Below are 18,748 nucleotides of genomic sequence, written 5' to 3'. Positions count from 1 at the left end.
GTTCGCGAAATGAATTGATGCTTTTGGTTTTTGGATGACCTGGATATGCTACAAGTAGGAGTCAGTACTTCGTTTGACATCGTCTGTGCGTTGCCCGGTGCAAAATACCGCCTGGCAGATATCATGGCAACCATCCCCATTTTGAATTATTCAACGCGTATCCAGTCCGTCATGGTGCAGATTGCGCAATAATATTGGGCTTATCATTACGCGTGGTTGTCTCCCGGTTTGATGTGTCCCTGGCAGGTGAAAATAGACTCCTGCAACCAGAAACATGGTTTAAGAGTAAGGCAAGGGGTTGACGCGGGGGCTCAGAACACGAAGCCCTACTACAAGACTTACAAGGAAAATAGATATACAGTCCTGCGATATATCTTGCATATTAGAAGTACATATGATCTTATCCTCAAGCAGGCCAATGGGGGATATTTCCAGATAGGACAATCTGCTTACCTTGATCAGTCAGGGCCTTGTGCATAGTGATGACGAGTATATATTTCACATCCGGATTTACACGACACGCCACGACCGATCTTATTTGATCGGTCGGAAATACCGGCAATCAGTTGACCTGGAAGTCACTAGCCTTTGCTTCTTTGCTTGGACCAAATTTTTGCTGGTATCGAGATTCCGGAAGCAGCAAAATGCCAACCTTCTCTTTTCCCCATTGGGAATAGACCGGCCTTCGCCCGGATGCATCCAAGCAATGCGGTACCACTATAAATGACTTGCGCGCTTCACATGATCTTGGCATATTATATTATCAGTCCGCCACCATGCAGGCTCAGAAAGTTGAAAAGCTTGAAGGAAGCCCCCAGCCTCCCGCGCCCGTCTCATTCTTTGATCCGGCGCTGAAGGAGGTCCGGCGGCGTGTGTTTGTGCAATGGAGCCGTACCGGTGAGTGAGGAAGTACCTAGGGATGAAGCAAGGGGCTAGCTGAAAAGAAAAAATGACGTCCTAGTTTTGATTCTTTGTGTCTTCGTCCTCACTGTCCTCTCCCTGTTCTGGGGATCGCAATATCGCGTCGAAGACAGATTTAGGGCGCTCAAGGTCTGGGTTGTCGACTTCGACGGCCAGATAGACCCCTATGTCACCAACGACGCCATCGTCGGCCCTGTCGTCACCGATGTGACCCGGCAAACTCTGCAATCGAATATTCGTTCTCTCGGGTACATCATTAAATCGCCCGCCGACTTCGGCCATGACCCTTGGGCCGTGCGCCAGAGCGTCTATGACGAACACGCCTACGCAGCCATCATCGTCAACCCCAATGCTACCAGTCTGCTGCGCGCTGCGGTGGCTAGCGGCAACGCCACCTATGATCCAACGGGCGCGATCCAAATCGTGATCCTCTCGGCACGCGACCAAAACTCCTATCCGACCTATATCCAGCCGCAAATCTCCACTCTGCAAAGTGCAATTCTGCAAGAGTTCGGCCCGCGGTGGGCCCGAGAGCTAGTATCACAACAGTCGTCCACGAGCCTATCCAAGGTACCTCCACAGGCCGTCAACCCGGGAATCGGGTTCACGAACATCGATCTGCGCCCTTTTGTGCCGTTCGTCGCGGTGCCGTCTGTGACCATTGGCCTGATCTACCTGATCATTATCTCATTCTTCAATTTTCCGTTCTTGATGCCCATCCACACGCTTTTCATGAAACCCGAGGGCCATCCACCACTGAAGGTGACACATTGGATCATCTGGCGCATTTGCTCTGCGATCCTCGCATACTTCTTCCTGTCATTGTTCTACTCCTTCGTCTCATTGGGCTTCCAGATCCCCTTCAACAACCCGTCGGCTCCGGATACCCAGTCGGCCACCAACCCCAATGCCTATGGCCGCGGATCTTTCGTTGTGTATTGGATGTTGAACTGGGTCGGAATGGCCGCTTTGGGCTTCCCCTGTGAGAATATGGCCATGATCATGGGTTCCCCATGGAGCTCCTTCTTCTTGATTTTCTGGGTCATCACCAATGTGGCCACTGGATTTTATCCCATTGAACTGTCAGCTGGATTCTTTCGGTGGGGCTACGCATGGCCATTGCATCGGAGTAAGTTTTCTTTTCCGTTTACCTGGTAATCAAATCTAACTATATCCAGTTATTGAGGCTATTCGTACGATCCTGTTCGACACGCACTCCCGTATTGGACTCGACTTTGGGGTCCTGTTTGTGTGGATCGGCGTCTCGCTCGCCTTTTTCCCCTTTGCGACCTTCATCATGCGTTGGAAGATGAAGCGGGGGCTGTAAATATGAACCAGGGCTCCGTTTGTTCTACCTTGTACAGTATATAACTATAGACGGCTGCGATTATTAGCACCTGCCAAACCACCACCTATTGACCTTACTTCAACATAGATACATATACCTGATCTACAAAAGCACAGAACGATCCACATGTACATGTGTTCAAACCTAATCACATAATACATACAAAACTCTTCCTTAATCCGCTGGCTGTTCCGGGTGTTCACCCATTGCCTCCAGCTTGTCGCGCGCCTGCTGCCTACCCACATCAGTGTTGTTGGGGTTGTGCATGGCACTATGCCAGTCAGCCTTGAATGTTGTATCATATCGACAGAACTTACGCCTTCAGACCGCGCTTGACGTTGCCCTCAAGTCGATCATCATCACTCTGGGTACCCTGGTACCGATCGAGTTCCTCTCTTGCGTGAGACTTAGCCGGTTCCGAGACTCTTGGGTTGGAGATAGCGCTGGAAGGACATGGTTAGAAATCCGGATTTGTGGAGTAGGTCGAGACAAAACATACGCCTTGTAGCCGCGGAGCTTGTTGTCAGCGTTTCCGTTCGCACGACCCATGGCGGATATTTTGGATTGGACTTTCGTGGAAAGACTGGGTAGTATTCACAAGCGATGTGTAACAATAATATCGTTGTTCGGTGCCGTTGAGCGAAGTTTACATGATCTATAAGTAGGTTTCTGGCGCGCCACTTGTGGCCAAGGCGTGGCGTCGTGATGTCTCCATGACATCGACCAGTATACTGCCGCAATTGAGTAGAACACTCATAGACTACATATGTAACGTGTTAGTTGAATTGGCACTTTGCTATTCAAATTGAATGGAGTCAGTATTGAGTTACAACTTTACACGAGACTAGGACTGAATCTAATGACTCTAACATCGTCCTTTTACTACCTAGGAGTATATTATTTTCATAGTAGTGGACTGTCTGCAAACCATCCTTGCCTCCACCGGATCTCTCCTCCGAATTTGCCTAATGATATCTCCATGACACTGTGGCTGGCAGTCTCGAGGTCTGCTTTCTCCACGGCGGACGTAAATCCCGTAGCCTCGCACGTGCCTGGATCTGTCATGCTTCCCAATCAGGCAGGCAGTCCCATGGCTTATATCACAGGCACAGCTGGGGCAAGCAGGGGGGCGTGCCCCTATTCTGACCCTTTGATTGGTTAGTTCCAGATGTAGATGTTTTTAAGGTTATTGCAGAATGATAGCTTGACAGGTACATCATCAATCATACTATAGCTGCAGATACATCATGTACCTTTGCAAGACTAGAGTCTGTGTAACCTTCATCCAGTGTATTTCCGGCAGGCAGGAACCCGAATACTCTCCAGATGACTAGAGCTTCTCCCTGTCTTGTCCTCCTCCTCTTCTTTCTTCTTCCCACCTCTTCTCTCTTCTACCGCTCACCACCTGACCGTCCTCCTTGCACTTCCCCATACACTCCCATCACCCACGTTCACATCAACTCCACTGAACAATCAAACAACTCAAGATGGTCAGCAATGGCGGTTTGTTTGCGGGCAACAGTGACGATATATCGGCCATCACTGACCCGTACGAGCGCCGCCGCCAGGCTCTGGCCCAGATCGACAATGCCAGCTTTGGCTGGCGTCACGTCCGGGCCGTGGTTGTTGCTGGTGTTGGTTTTTTCACCGATTCGTACGACATCTTTGCCATCAACCTGGCTGTGAACATGCTGGGTGTTGTCTTCTGGCAGGGCGCTGCATCGGGCCCTGGCAAGATCCCCTCCAGCTCGGACACTGCCATCAAGGTTGCTACTTCGGGCGGCACGGTCATCGGCCAGCTCTTCTTTGGCTGGATGGCGGATCGAATCGGTCGGAAGCGCATGTATGGCATCGAGCTTATGATCATTATCCTCGCTACCCTCGCCCAGGCCCTTTCTTCGAGCTCCCGCGCTGTGTCGATCACTGGCCTGCTCGTCTTCTGGCGCATTATCATGGGCATTGGCATCGGTGGTGACTATCCTCTTTCATCAATCATTACCTCGGAGTAAGTACCTGAATCAAAAGATACAATCCCTACTAAACAGGTTAGGTTTGCTACCACTAAATGGCGTGGTGCCATGATGGGAGCTGTCTTCGCAATGCAGGGCTTTGGTCAGTTTGCTGCTGCCATTATCGCTTTTGATTGTCACTGCTGGCTTCAAAGAGTCTCTTGAGACAGCCAAGGATGTTGATCATTGCACTGGTGCTTGTCAGCTAGCTGTGGACAAGATGTGGCGAGTGATCATCGGCTTTGGTGCAGTTCCAGCTTGTCTTGCACTCTACTATCGCCTGACTATCCCTGAGACTCCCCGGTACACCTTCGATGTCGAGCGTGATATTGTCAACGCTGACAAGGACATCCGTGCCTACATCATGGGCAAGGCTGAGGGACATCCTCATGAAACTCAGCGAGTCACTATCCTCCACAACGACAGCATTGAGTTCATCCCCCCGAATGCCAGCTGGTCCGACTTCTGGAATCACTACGGTCAGTGGAAGAATGGCAAGGTTCTGCTGGGCACTGCCGGCTCGTGGTTCTTCCTTGATGTTGGTAGGCAACAACTGCTTCTTTACTTCACCAATCCGAACACCTACTGGCTTTCTCCTAGCTTTCTACGGTCTCGGTCTAAACAACTCGATCATCCTGAGCAGCATTGGTTGGACTGGAGGCAAAAATATCTACGAGGTTTTCTACAAGAACGCTGTCGGCAATCTCATTCTTATCTGTGCTGGGGCCATTCCTGGATACTGGATGACCGTTGCTACCGTTGACCATCTGGGCCGCAAGCCTATTCAGCTGGTTGGGTTCATCATTCTGACCATCCTCTTTGTGATCATCGGCTTTGCCTACGAGCCTCTTAAGCACTCGAACAATGGTCTGCTGGCACTCTACGTCCTTGCCCAGTTTTTCTTCAACTTCGGTCCCAACGCCACTACGTTCATTGTCCCTGGCGAGTGCTTCCCGACTCGTTACCGCTCCACCTCACATGGCATTAGCGCGGCATTGGGCAAGATCGGTGCCATCATTGCGCAGTGTGTCTTCGGTCCTTTGGTGACTCGCGGAGCCAAGCACGCGGGCGACACTCCCTGGCTGAACCATGTGATGCAGATATTTGCCCTCTTCATGCTCTGTGGTTGCTTCACTTCGCTCCTGGTTCCTGAAACGAAGCGTCAGACTCTTGAAACTCTCGCTGGCGAATCTCTCCAGAGCCCTTACAACGGGGTTGCTCAGGACGAATCCAAACCTGGTGACTCCCAAGGTGTGAAGACTACCGCTGACCGTCTTCTGTCTAGCTGAAAGTGTGATGAGGTCGTGTCGACATGCAGGTCTTTTTGCTTCTTTCTTTATTTCTATCGAACTGTCACGGAGGCGTGGTGGCATTATTTCATGCGGCTCGGATTTTCTTTTGCCTGTACTGTGTTCTATGAGAAGGGGTTTTGGAATTGCTACAATAGATCTAGCTTTGCTAAGTTGCTCCTATTGTAGTTTGTAGAAGACGGCTACCTGTGTCTGATGTAGATGTCGGGATATTCTCAGGTTGTACCGCTGACACCAAGAAGCCCATCATTCTGGAGCTGTGACGAACTTCTGCTTCTGTTCAATCTGGTATCTGCATCGCTACCACACTATCTGTAGATCTTGGCGACGCAGTGAAGAGAGGCGCATTTGAGGCATTGCTGCTGGAATTTGATTAGGGTTGGAAGTGGCCACGCCGAATGTCGCTTTTACCTGGATACTCCTCGTCATCGACTATCCTCGGTTTCCTGTGCGGAAGTACACAAGTGTTCAATTTCTTCCAAAGTTTTCTAATTCTTCCAGAGTTTTCTAATTCTTGGAAATAATGGTCTGGTGTTGAAGAATATTTTGCCGGGATTAATTTAGGCTTTGTGTGGCGGACTGTTAGCGCGCCACTCACATCAGCGACTCGGCTCACTTTTACATAGTAATTATCTAGTAAGGGGTGCGACTCGATGTCTAGAAGTAGGGGTTGTTCACAGAAGAGAAACGTCGTAATTTGATCTATGGACAACACCTGGTTCACTTTTAATCGCGCTACCCATGGAATCATTGAAACCGATAAATTTTTCACAAGTATCCCGATCAACTCGGGATGAGGCCGGCATATCCTTGCACGGTAAAAGGAACGGGCTTGGCGGCCAGTTATCGGCCTCGGCCAACTGAAGTCCAAAAGCGGCAGGGAGTCCCCAACGCTGCTACAACATGTCTCCAGGTGCTCCCAATGAATGACTGGCCAGACGCCGAGACATCCCCGGAAAACACCGGGGGGGAGGGTTATTTTCAGGGGATGGGATAACATTACATAATAGGATAAAACCCCGTATTTCGGGAAAATAGGTTGGTTGCACAGTATCTGCTTTACCCGGAACCATCGCACATACGTAGTTTGGTTTTCATTTGCCAGCTGTACTTAGCCCGGAAATGTAGCGTTGCCGGCAAGCCCGGTGTTCCGACCGATGCCGATGCGTAGGTTTGTTAGGCTGGACTGGTGCACGGGAGGGGCGTTGGGTGGCGTATGCAGAGGGAGTGAATGTGAACAGGCTAAATCAGGGCCAATTCATCCGGCGTTGCAAGGCAGCTCCAAGTATGGAGAACCAGGTTTGTCTATCCCATTTTCTCCATCCGGAGGCCGAGTGGATCCGAGTCGCCGTGTACAACCAATGATGAAGGAGTCGAGTCATCTTTCTGCCCCATTTCAAGAAATTCGCCTTCGGCCTGCGGCTGAGACCGACCACGACTTAAGCCACTTCGGGATCCATGGATGACAAGCACCAGGAAGAGGCTTGATTCGAGTCCTGGGTAGGAAGATGGCAGGCACGTCCAAAGCTCGTTGGCACCATCCGAGTTAAGCTATCCATGGTTTTGCATCTGAATAACCAACGCGGATAAATTCTGCTCAACTTCAAACGCGTCCACATCCATGCACGACCCACAAACCACGGTCCTCCAAATGTCCAACAGCCAGTGATACACCCGTACCGGTGACGCTATAGAGTCCGGCCATGGTCTAGCGCCCGAACCCGATGTATCACCGAACGTGGTGGGGTTTTGTCTACGGTGGATAAGCGGACACAAGCGACACGCTTTGTTGAAGCTTGGTGGTTCAAAGGACGAAACTTGGTACGCACGGGAAACCGGGGGGATGCCATCAACAGGCCCCCCACGGGGAGGGATAAAGTCCCCGGAAGACTTTATCCAGTGACCCCGTTCTCCATGGCAGCCCAGGTAAATAAATAGACCTGCCGATCCCGGTTGAGATCGAGACCGGTTGGTAGCTTTATTTAAATCCCGTCTCATTCATCTTTCCCTTACCCATTCAATCTCCATCTTATTATTCTCCCCACACTATCTCCGTCGTGGGTCTTCATTCTCTCCTCGTGTGTGTGCCGCCCGTGATCAATCATGGGGCCTCATGTTGGCGGAGAGACGGCCATCTCGGCCAAGCGTGCTGAGTTGGCCGGCAAGGGTGGTATCCAGGGTCTGCTCAGTAACAAGAAGACCTCTGCCATCGGATTGTTCGCCTCGCTGGGTGGTCTGGTGTACGGATGTAAGTGAGCAAATAAAAGAAAATCCACTACATGCGCTGACAACAACTGGCAGATAACCAGGGAATGTTCTCCCAGATCTTGACGATGCACTCTTTTAGCGATGCTGTGAGTACCAGACCGTTTGGAAAGACCTGGGGCTTCAATGCTGACAATCGTGCGTGACGCAGACCCAACAATTCGCCGCGGAAACGGGCGTTAAGCAGGGTCTTTTGACTTCTATCCTCGAACTGGGCGCCTGGGTGGGAACGCTGTTCAACGGATACTTGGCTGATGCGCTGGGTCGTCGGCTGACGGTCGTGGTTGCGTCGGTGGTTTTCTGCATTGGTGTCATTGTCCAGGCTTGCACCCAGAATGCCAATTACGTCTTCGCAGGTCGATTCGTCACCGGTCTGGGGGTTGGAAGTTTGAGTATGGTCGTTCCACTGTATAATGCCGAGCTGGTGAGTTGTACTCGAGAAATGTATAGAGCTACAACTGATTGGTTTATAAGGCACCTCCAGAGATCCGTGGCTCGCTGGTCGCTGTGCAACAGCTTGCTATCACTTTTGGAATCATGATCAGCTTCTGGGTAAGAATTGGCAATCCCGACGCTTAATCTCAAGCTTCATCTAACGGTCTGTGTTAGATTGGTTATGGAACAAACTACATCGGCGGCACGGGCGCCACCCAGTCAAACGCTGCGTGGCTCATTCCTGTCTGCATTCAACTCTTGCCTGCTATCGTGCTGGCGGTGGGCATTGTACTCTTTATGCCTCAATCTCCGCGCCATTTGATGAACACTGGCCGCGAGGAGGAGTGCCTGAAAACCCTGGCTCGCCTCCGCAGCGCGTCCACCGATGATCTTCTGGTCCGCATCGAGTTCCTGGAAATCAAGAGTCTTTACCTGTTTGAGAAGGAAACTTCCGCGAAGAAATACCCTGATTGGCAGGACGGCTCGTTTTCCAGCCGATTCAAGATCGGCGCCTCCGATTATCTCTCACTCATCACCAACCCTTCTCTGTTCAAGAGAACTGCCGTTGCGGTATGTCTGCTTGAAAGGATTAAGGCACTGGACATTTGCTGACCATCTCCCAGTGTCTGGTTATGACTTTCCAGCAGTGGAATGGAATCAACGCAATCAACTACTATGCGTGAGTACGGACACCAAGACCTCCGGATTATATACTGATTACTTAAAGGCCGTTCATCTTCAAGAACATGCACCTGCCGGGCAACACTATTACCCTGTTGGCGACTGGTGTTGTCGGTATTTTCGAGTTCGTTTTCACCCTTCCAGCCGTGCTGTGGGTCGATAGGATTGGCCGCAAGAAGATTCTGATTGCCGGAGCCATTGGTATGGCCTCGTGCCATTTTATTGTTGCTGGTATCCTGGGTGGCTTTAACCACAAATTCGACGAGCACCGTGCGGCCGGCTGGGCTGGTATCGTGTTTGTGTGGATCTTCGTGATCAACTTTGCCTATTCATGGGGTGAGTGGCATATTCTAATCAAGGTAACTGTACACCGCTGACCATTTTTCTCAGGCCCCGTGGCATGGATTGTCGTTTCCGAAGTTTTCCCTCTCTCCATGCGTGCTAAGGGTGTCAGTCTTGGTGGCAGCAGCAACTGGGTGAGTATCCTCTATGTTGCATACCGAAGGATTTTTGCTCATAAACTTTAATACAGCTCAACAACTTCGCCGTCGGCCTATCCACTTCGCCGTTTGTCAAGACGAGCCCGATTGGCGCGTTTATTTTCTTCGGCTGTATCACCACCATCGGCATCATCTACGTGTATTTCCTGGTTCCCGAAACCAAGGGCCGTACCCTGGAGGAGATGGACGAGCTTTTCGGAAGCACTGGTATTGCCCAGGAAGATGCAATCCGCAAGGCACGCATCGAAAGTGAGATTGGCCTGCTTTCTCTGCTGGGTGTCGAGCACGCTTCCGACGAAAAGCTCGTTGAGGCCGAGACCGCTGCCCACAGGGAGGAGATCAATAAAGATGTGACGGAGCCCAAGACCGAGCTTTGAAGCTTTCTCATGACACAGCGGGTGTTTGATACTCTGGCTGCGATATAATCGATATCCTCTAGATACTATATCGTGTTCGCCTTACCCATTGGGGCCTGGACTTGTAACAATCTGTGCTTGGTTTGTTCTTTCTATGTTTAGGTCAAAAATGAATGATTGAATACCACCACATATTCCCCACCATGATTCTGATCAAACATATAGGTAAAATTGCGCGATATAGTAGTGGGGGTTGTCTTGTATAGCTGAACAGTGGAGCACTAGTTAAATTTCATCGGGCGAGAGATCCGAGCACCAGTCACAGGCCATTGCCTTACCTGAGATGAGCCTGGGGTGATAGATAATTAAGAATTGGACTCAACCTGGTCGCCTTGTCTCCTTTCTTTGCATCTACTTCAATCGTCACCGTTCCGTCACCGTCATACGCACTTCATTCCTCGTCACCTCCTTCATCTCCAACTTTTGATGTTGCCGCATACTTCCAAGCTCCACCATTAACTACATACAGCACCCTGTTCAAAATGGCCGCCCCTACTACTTCGATCGCCTATGCTCCATCTTCGACCGCCGCCAACTGCGGCGTCGCAAACGGTTGGAATCTCCCTAGCAGCGATCCGGCCTGTGCGTCGCGCATCACTGGCAACATCACATACGTCTTCAACGACTGCTGCGGTCAAGCCACGCCCCACAAGTACGCCAACGACTGCGGAATCTACTGTCTCGCCGAGGGCCAAGACATTGGCGTGCTCCGCTCCTGCCTGCAGACCAAGAGCGACAACTATCACGACATATTCTGCAACACTGTCAATGCGACTGCCACCGCTACCGGCGCCGGCGTAAGCAATACTTCTGCCACCAGTACCACCAAAACCCATAGTGGCTCCTCTACGTCTCATACCAAGAATGCAGCTTTTGTCAACCAGCCTGTTTCCAAGACTGGTCTGGGCGTCGTTGCGCTGGTCTTCTGCTCTGCCCTGATGGGTCTTGTTGCCTAAGTCAGAAATGTCAAGGTGGGACTTTAATGACCTAGTAACGTGATCGGGACTGTGATGAGAGAGTATCGGCGCTTTGATTTTCTTATCACTGTTTTATCTCTTGAATGGAGGATGAAAGTATCTACTGGAGTTGCATTTTTCTGAGGTGATGTTTTTTGTTCTGTATTAGTAGCTTTGGAGAAAACACGTAATACGGTTGTGCTTTATTTTATGACTATTTGCTTGCGATGCAAGTCAGGGATTACATCATCCTGTTTGGACAATTCCCTTTTAGGAAATTTTCCGTCATCTCCACATTCAAGCTCGACCCCGCGACTTTGCTCCAGCGGAGAGAACCAGCTATAAATACATACTTTTGAGCACCAGATAACGTCTACTTGCTACAATGGGTACAAATCATCACAATGCTACTGATTTCCCTCCTTTTGTTGGCTGGGCTGCAGCTGCCCATCAGCTCAGCTTCCACGCTGAGTCCTCGAATCGACAACGGTGTTGCAAAGACACCTCCCATGGGGTAAACACATTTATTCTTAGCCTGGAGTTCGTGCTAAATTCTCTAGGTGGAATACATATAACCACTACTCGTGCTCCCCGAACGAGAGTATAGTTCACTCCAATGCGAAAGCACTAGTGGATCTGGGACTTGCTCCACTCGGCTATCGCTATGTCACTACCGATTGTGGCTGGACAGTACTGGACCGAACATCTGATGGCTCTTTGACTTGGAACCATACGTTGTTTCCTAGCGGATTTCCTGCACTGGGGCAATTCATTCACAGTTTAGGTCTTTTTTTCGGAGTGTACGAGGATGCCGGAATTAGATCTTGTCAGACCACTATTCCACAGGCTGGAAGTTTGTGTGAGTGATGCTGTATATGCTTGAAATAAATTAGAAAGTGTTCTTGCTAATATAAAACCTGCTGCAGACCATGAACCACATGATGCAGCGACGTTTGCTTCTTGGCAAGTCGATTCCCTCAAGTGTAGGATTATCCTTCAATCCAGTTCCTTTATTTATCTTACTTATGCTCCACCAGATGATAATTGCTACTCCGACGCCGCAGCTGGATACCCCGATGCGGATTACACCCCTAGCACATCGCCGAGATTCCGATATGCCAACATGACCAAAGCACTGGCAGCTCAGAATCGCTCCATGTTGTTCCAAATTTGTGACTGGGGTGTCGACTTCCCTGCACTTTGGGCTCCAACCCTGGGCAATACATGGCGTATCAGTAACGACATCATTCCAGACTGGAGGACCATCTTCCGGATCCTTAATCAAGCCGTCCCGTCGACTTCATTTGCAGGACCAGGGCAATGGCCTGACCTGGACATGCTTGAGGTTGGAAATGATGTCTTTACAACTCCAGAAGAGCAGACTCATTTCTCGATGTGGGCTATTCTGAAGAGCCCGCTTACTATCGGTGCGGCTCTGAAAGATGATTTGACTGCTATCAGCGATGCCTCCTTGGAGGTCTTATCGAACAAGGATGTTATCAGCTTTAATCAGGATTCTCTGGCGCAGAGTGCGAACCTCCGTCGACGCTGGTCCGAGGCTGGATACGAGGTTTGGAGTGGACCATTATCCGAGGGCCGGACGGTGGCTGCATTGATTAACTGGGCCAATGAACCTAGGGAATTGTCATTGAATCTACCCGATATTGGGCTGCAGCATGCAAAGATAGTCAAGAATATATGGGCGAACGAAACGTTGAGTAATGTCCGCACAACTTATTCGGCTACTGTGGATGCTCATGGTGTTATGTTGTTGGAGCTGGAAGATGCTACAGAGGCAGGGCTTTATCCAAGCAGCCTCTTTGCCACTTCAAAAGGGTAAGTAGTCCATGATCCCTATTGACAGTCGGCGATTCTTGCTGACTATCTCCAGCCACACTACAACTTTCAAGAATGTGTATGCAAACACCACAAGCAGCAACTATACCATCACTATTTCTTTATCCAAATCTACTGGAACTTCAACCAAAGTTATTCTGCAAAGCTCTTCAAGCTCGCAGAGGAAACAGGTTAATGTGCCAGCGTCCAAGCGCAGCGTTTCGTCAACCATTTCCTTGACAGCCGGATCTACGAACCAGATCTCAATCGATTCTCTCGAGCCCATCGATTCTATTCAAATAACCTCCCCACAGGGCAAGTACTATCCTTGTACTGCATTTTCTCTCTCCGGCTCTGCAGAGCTCGAAAAGTGCGGCGCGGGATTCTGCCACCCTGTTGGCTCAAAGATCGGCTATATCAATGCCACCAATACCGCACGAGCCATCATTCCAGCTAATGTGCTGCACTCTGGCACTTCATCCAAGTATCTTGAGCTGGATTACATTAACAATGACATTGCCTTCTCCACTTCATGGGGTTGGGGTTCGAACTCGAGGAATATCACTGTGTCTGTCAATGACGGAACTCCTGTTCGACTTGAGGTGCCTCTCAGTGGACGCCACAGCGAACTTTTTGGGCCTGGGCTGGGATGGTGGGATAGTGCAACCCTGGGTCTTTTGGTTGATGGATGGAAGGACGGGGATAACGAAGTGGTTGTTGGGAATGAGGGCATCATCGATGGGTTTACATCTTGGGCTGCCGATTTTGTGGGCTTGCGTTTGTATGATTGATTTAGCTGGGAAACAGCATACAGCATCCATACCATGACTCTCAATCAGCTTGCTCGAGTAACTCATCTCTATAGTTCATGTCCCTGTGACCTGCCTCATTTGGTCAGCACTTATGTGTGTAACTAGTTAAGTTCCTGACCATTTAATCAAAGGGTTCTCAGAATTGGGATGTTTACAATATCCGCGTTTGCGAGAGGAAGACTTCTCTGCCTGTGATTTATATCCCCTATCTGCACACATAAACTCAAACATGTCCATATTGCGTATAAAAAGAACTCGATCACTGACCAATTTATATGCATTTGCAAAAACTCTGGTAGCAGCTATGTGCACCCTGCCTGAGAGCATCTACACCCTATTATTCCAGGAATAACCTGCCAATTCATGGGAGACCGACATAAACAAGAATGCAATATCTAGTTGCCAACAGCCACCTTCTTCATTTCCGCAAAGTTAGGAGTGCCGAGACCCGTGACAGGGTCCCAGCCCTTAGTAGCGTTCCAGCTGGCACTAATGCCCTGGCCTTGGGAGCAGCCAGTGCTACCGCCAGTAGTGATATCATTCAGAACGGAGGCCCCGTTGGCATAGATCCAGGGATTAAGGAAGCCCATAACAGGTTTGTTCGCGCGCAGACGGGCATCGTTGAGCAGAGCAATAACTCCAGCAAATGTCGGACAAGAGCACGAGGTACCTTCCAGGCTGACGAGAGAGCCAGCGCTATATACGGCGAAGTTTGCGCCCTGGGCAGCAACGTCGGGGAAGGCCCGGCCCTTGGGGTTAAATAGACCAGCATACTGGTCGCCCAGAACCTCAAGGTAGGCGCTGACTGCGTCGTTCTGGTAGGAAGGGCGCTCCCACACATCTGAGAACCCACCCGACGAGAAAGACACGGCGCTTTCGGGCGACATGTGAGTCGTCGCACCGACCGAAGTCACCCACGGACAAGCCGCGGGGAACTGGGGAAGGAAGTGAGTGCGGTTGGAGCCGTCGTTGGTTACGCAATCTCCTCCAACGCCCGAGTCGCCAGACGAGAAGAGGACGGAGACACCACGGCTGCCCAGCTGAGTGAACAGGTTGCACACGCTGCGGGCGTACTTCTCGGGCACGCTCTGGAAAGATTGTCAGACCGTAACTGCCACAGAGTGCTTCAAAGAGATTCTGACTTGTTCATCCTCCCCGTACGAGGTGGAGATCACCTGCGGTAGATCATCCTTGTCCATCTTAAGCACATTCTGCAAGAATTCCAGGTACGGCTCATTCTGATCGTTATTCTGGCTTGGTTCCGCTGAGTCTGGGACAAGCGGCCCTCGGCCACCAGTGCTGAACTCAGTAACTGGAATAGGAGAGCTCATGCCGACGATATACTGGGCGTCCAGGTTGGCCTCGCTAGCGTCACCGGGGTAGCTCTGATTGTTCTCGCCGCCATGATAAGTAACGACCGAAAATGAATTCTTGGCATAGGGAGCAATGTTCTTCTCGAACAGCTCTAGGTCTGAGAAACGAGCGTACTGCTCAAGGTAACTGGCAAAGCCCACTTTGCTGCCGCTGCCGGTGTCGGCCTCATAATCGTCAACTTTGTACAACTGCTTAAGACACTGAGGAGTAATAGAGTTGTTGCAGTCTCCATCAGCAGTAGCCTTCCGGAACGACTCCGTCGGGCGCTTAGATTTGGTGTGCATAGTAGAACGCTCTGCATGCAGCTGACCAAAACGCGTGGTAGGTGCCACGAGATTGATATGGGAAGTCAGAGAGTCCGGAATCGAGTATTCCAAAGTGCGGAGACGCTCAACGTGCTTCACACGGTTCATATAGTATTGGAAGTTCGCATCCAGCAGCTCATTGGCTGTGTTTACGGTGGTTTCAAAGGAGATCCAATCGGCGTCCTGCTCGATCTGCGTAATGCCGGCATCCTCTAACCATGCACGAACTGAATCCACAGCATCGCTACTCGGCTGCAGCATGCGCTTCATCTCCTCGTGGGTCTGGAAGTGGTTGCCATAGTTGGCGTTGCCAGGGGTCGACATATCCATCACGGCCTTCTCAAATCCCTCGACATCGCTCTGCGCAAGGGCGATCTGCAGACGAATGGGTTGATTGCCGCGAGGGCTTCGGGTGTGAATCCATCCTATATAATATCAGTTGCTCAGTACGGGCCCAACTCGAACAATTCTCCACGAACTCACCCTGCGGCACATGAGTCAACTTCTCAAAAACATCCGCCACGGCAGAGGATGTCAGAAGCAAGACAACCGTCAGGGACAAGGCCCCACGGTTCAATAGAGATCCAAGCATGGTCAAGGAGAGTAGGTAATACACTCCTATCGAATTACCGGCGAGGGATAAACAAAGACAGTATAACGAACGAAATAAACCATCTGAACGAGGGGCAACAGCCGGTACTTGAATTATTTATTATTTATGGTTGCATCGGAGAGGGGAATGAGGGACCATCAACGGAATGCGGTGCCTAGAGAGTCTAACAAACACCCGTTGGGAAACTGGAGTATACCTCCAGGGGTCTCCTCTCGGTCGCACTGCTCCGCTGGGCTATTGGGCGGATATCCGTCGGCCAACCCTAGCTCAAACTTCTCGGACAAGGATTGGATGCCTTGTTTGGTCGGCTGCCGTGGAGACACAACGCGTGAGGGCGCATTGTTGCACCAGGACGGGATGGCGCCGAGTTGCAGCCTGTGATGTGATCGGTATGGAAGCATCTCCCTGCCTGCGCTGAAACATTGCTACCCTGTCCTCCGGAGATGACGGTGCAGCGTCCCTGATGATCGGCGGGAACACTCCCCTCGTGCAGTCCGGGACAGGAAGGGATTGGCAACCGCGCGACGCGTAAATAGAATCAGTAATCAACCAGTTAGCGTGGGCCGGGAGCTCGTGCAGAACATAGAGTCAAACTGCACAACCACACCTTCCACAGCAGTCTGAAGTCGGCTTGTTCTGTTTGTGCTGCAAGTACTCAGGAAACAAAAGTCACCCGGGGAGAAAGGATTCGATGGAATCCAGGATGCGACCATCTGTGCCTTGCCAAGCGGACAATCAACTTGGCGAAGATCTATCGGCCAATAAGCCAATGTCTTCCCCACCATGGACTTGGTGAATTCCCGGAGTCCGCGATAAGATTCCAGAGATTCATCGTTTCGCAAAGTTCTCAGATCGGAATCCGCGACCCTAAGCTGTCGTCGGATTGAATTGGTGCCAGGCATCACCAGCCTCGCTTCGGAATAGTGACGACATCCGCATTATTATACATTCTTCACGGTTGGACGCCAAGTCCGAAGTTCCATAATATTCCGATACGGTGTGACCAAGAGAGGTCGTGTGGTCGTGGCAGGAGACAGCGTTGCAAGTGACAAAGAAAAGTACTAAGGCATTAAACTACATGACCGTAGGTTGACAGGTATACGTCCCCATCTACTACTGTTCCCAGAAAAATATATACTGTAAAATAATTCCGATTCTATTCACATTTCCCGGGCATTACACCGTTTTGAAATTATAGAATATTATTCAACGCCAGGGAGCAGCCCACGCATAGGTACAACATCGATATACAGTGCCAATATGATCTCCACTACCACAAGCGCACTCATCTACTCCTTGGAAATAGGTGGCTGCACAGGCTCAGTGGCAACTTCCATCTGCTGCGCCTGGATAATATCGGCGATGGCGTCCTCCGTGTGGAGGTATGTCCGACTACCCCGGATGAACCAGAAGACAACGGCAATGACGAGCATGACTCCAAACACAGCAATTGCGTAGTTCATGTCGGCCGGTGAAGGGTTAGGGGCGCCAGGGAAGAGGAAGAAGATGGTCGTGATGATGCAGTAGATGATGCTGACCCAGTTCAAGAGCGGGCCCCAGCGGCCCAGGTGGAATGGACCTGGCTTGAGCTTGTCACGGCCAACGATGAGTAGTGACATAATGGGCATGCCGTAGGAGACAGTCAGCGCGATGGTGCTGACACTTAGAATGGCCTCGAGCACAGTGTTGGCGAAGAGGTACAAGACGCCGACTAGGGCAATCAGGAAGCCCTGTAGACACAATGACCGTGCAGGGACTTGCCAGACTGGGTCGACGTGGCTGAAGTACCGGCTCCAGGGCAGGCCGCCGTCACGGGCAAATCCCCAGGTCAAACGAGAACCGGTTGTCAGAATACTGATACCCTGACCAACTCCGTTCCAGATGAAGAGGGAGAGCAGCACAGTGGCGCCCTTCAGACCGATGGTCTGGAGCATAAGCGTGATGAAGGGTAGGTCTGCGTTGAGGACGGCCTTCACGTTCTGGATACAGAACAAGCACACTACCATGAAGATGAACCCAGTCACCGCACCGAAGAGCACCGCCATCCAGATGATGCGCGGGGCGTTACGACGCGGAGCAGGGATCTCCTCGACCATGTGGATGACCGAATCGAATGCGGTCAGACCGTACGCGGCCTGTACTAGGCCGGTAAACCAGACGACCCCGTTGCTCCAGCCAGTATTGTTAATCCAGTTTCCAAACACGAAACTAGCAGGCTGGAAGGATAGGTCAGGCTTCACGCCAACTGAGATCAGGAGCGCCAAAGAGAGGACGACGAAGAGACCGGAGAACCAGATGCCAACAAAGTTGTTGATCCACGGGAGCACCTTGTCTTTCCGACATCCGACAACGTTGATGACAGTCAACAACAGGGTCACACCGATGTAGACCACGAAATTGAGCCACCCCTTGTTGACGCCGTCCCATTCCGGCTCGAACATGGTTCTCATTCCCAACATGAATTCAGACATAAAGGCGATTTGGGAGGCCGACAACGTCCACCAGCCAAAGGTGTTGATCCAAGCACACATGTATGACGCAAATCGGCCAAGGGGTGTGCTCCACAGCCGGTATACCCAGTAGGCTTGACCCAGAGCCGTCGGCATACTGCTGGTCAACTCGCCCAGCGACAGTGCGACACAGAGATTACAGGCGGTGACCAGCACCAGACCCCAGAGAATCGTGATAGAGGCACCATTGGTCAGGCCACTGCTGAGATCCTGCGCGAACGTGGAATAGGTGCCTAGGAAAACCAGGTTAGTATGGAATCGACGACCATTTATTCCGGGCAAGCAGGAGCATACCCAGCACACAGAAGGCGAGCGCCAACATGCTCCACATATCGAATTTCCGCGTCAAGGCCTGGTCGTGGCCGAGCGCCGCAAGATCGAGCGCATCTTGCACATCTTGGTCAGTCGACAGCGCCGGCTTGATAGGCTCAGCCTGTTGGTTCGACTCCAGATCCAT

The 18,748-nt window shown here is 51.1% G+C and overlaps 8 protein-coding genes across 8 annotated transcripts; 5 read left to right on the top strand and 3 right to left on the bottom strand.

The window, feature by feature from the left end:
* Positions 1-776: 776 nt before the first annotated feature.
* Positions 777-2,248, top strand: N7474_005168 (SNG1 family protein; the record flags this gene model as incomplete). Its single annotated transcript, XM_057196583.1, has 3 exons — positions 777-897; positions 962-2,050; positions 2,100-2,248. The coding sequence occupies 3 exons, from the start codon at positions 777-779 to the stop codon at positions 2,246-2,248; spliced, it is 1,359 nt and encodes a 452-aa protein (XP_057053979.1).
* A 195-nt stretch (positions 2,249-2,443) lies between these two features.
* On the bottom strand, positions 2,444-2,818 carry N7474_005167 (Con-6 family protein; the record flags this gene model as incomplete). Its single annotated transcript, XM_057196582.1, has 3 exons — positions 2,444-2,540; positions 2,587-2,712; positions 2,769-2,818. The coding sequence occupies 3 exons, from the start codon at positions 2,816-2,818 to the stop codon at positions 2,444-2,446; spliced, it is 273 nt and encodes a 90-aa protein (XP_057053978.1).
* Positions 2,819-3,756: 938 nt separating this feature from the next.
* On the top strand, positions 3,757-5,567 carry phoD (phosphate:H+ symporter; the record flags this gene model as incomplete). The annotated part of the gene is made up of 4 exons (XM_057196581.1): positions 3,757-4,274; positions 4,320-4,381; positions 4,434-4,820; positions 4,879-5,567. 4 exons carry the CDS (start codon positions 3,757-3,759, stop codon positions 5,565-5,567), a joined length of 1,656 nt encoding a protein of 551 aa, XP_057053977.1.
* Positions 5,568-7,691: 2,124 nt separating this feature from the next.
* N7474_005165 (uncharacterized protein) lies at positions 7,692-9,846 on the top strand (the record flags this gene model as incomplete). Its single annotated transcript, XM_057196580.1, has 9 exons — positions 7,692-7,836; positions 7,890-7,942; positions 8,005-8,277; positions 8,328-8,405; positions 8,463-8,858; positions 8,912-8,967; positions 9,016-9,305; positions 9,360-9,445; positions 9,502-9,846. 9 exons carry the CDS (start codon positions 7,692-7,694, stop codon positions 9,844-9,846), a joined length of 1,722 nt encoding a protein of 573 aa, XP_057053976.1.
* Positions 9,847-10,367: 521 nt separating this feature from the next.
* On the top strand, positions 10,368-10,841 carry N7474_005164 (uncharacterized protein; the record flags this gene model as incomplete). Its single annotated transcript, XM_057196579.1, has 1 exon — positions 10,368-10,841. The coding sequence occupies one exon, from the start codon at positions 10,368-10,370 to the stop codon at positions 10,839-10,841; it is 474 nt and encodes a 157-aa protein (XP_057053975.1).
* A 404-nt stretch (positions 10,842-11,245) lies between these two features.
* On the top strand, positions 11,246-13,468 carry N7474_005163 (alpha-galactosidase D; the record flags this gene model as incomplete). Its single annotated transcript, XM_057196578.1, has 5 exons — positions 11,246-11,355; positions 11,402-11,700; positions 11,768-11,824; positions 11,906-12,677; positions 12,733-13,468. The coding sequence occupies 5 exons, from the start codon at positions 11,246-11,248 to the stop codon at positions 13,466-13,468; spliced, it is 1,974 nt and encodes a 657-aa protein (XP_057053974.1).
* A 416-nt stretch (positions 13,469-13,884) lies between these two features.
* On the bottom strand, positions 13,885-15,760 carry N7474_005162 (S53 family peptidase; the record flags this gene model as incomplete). Its single annotated transcript, XM_057196577.1, has 3 exons — positions 13,885-14,577; positions 14,632-15,593; positions 15,652-15,760. 3 exons carry the CDS (start codon positions 15,758-15,760, stop codon positions 13,885-13,887), a joined length of 1,764 nt encoding a protein of 587 aa, XP_057053973.1.
* Positions 15,761-17,070: 1,310 nt separating this feature from the next.
* N7474_005161 (putative amino acid permease family protein) lies at positions 17,071-18,748 on the bottom strand (the record flags this gene model as incomplete). The annotated part of the gene is made up of 2 exons (XM_057196576.1): positions 17,071-18,524; positions 18,586-18,748. The coding sequence occupies 2 exons, from the start codon at positions 18,746-18,748 to the stop codon at positions 17,071-17,073; spliced, it is 1,617 nt and encodes a 538-aa protein (XP_057053972.1).

This window comes from Penicillium riverlandense (assembly GCF_028828495.1).
Source record: "Penicillium riverlandense strain IBT 135883 chromosome Unknown utg000003l_segment0_segment0, whole genome shotgun sequence".
In the NCBI taxonomy this organism is placed as follows: domain Eukaryota; kingdom Fungi; phylum Ascomycota; class Eurotiomycetes; order Eurotiales; family Aspergillaceae; genus Penicillium; species Penicillium riverlandense.
Note: the sequence above shows the minus strand (reverse complement) of the source record. Positions and strands in the feature narration are given on the sequence as shown.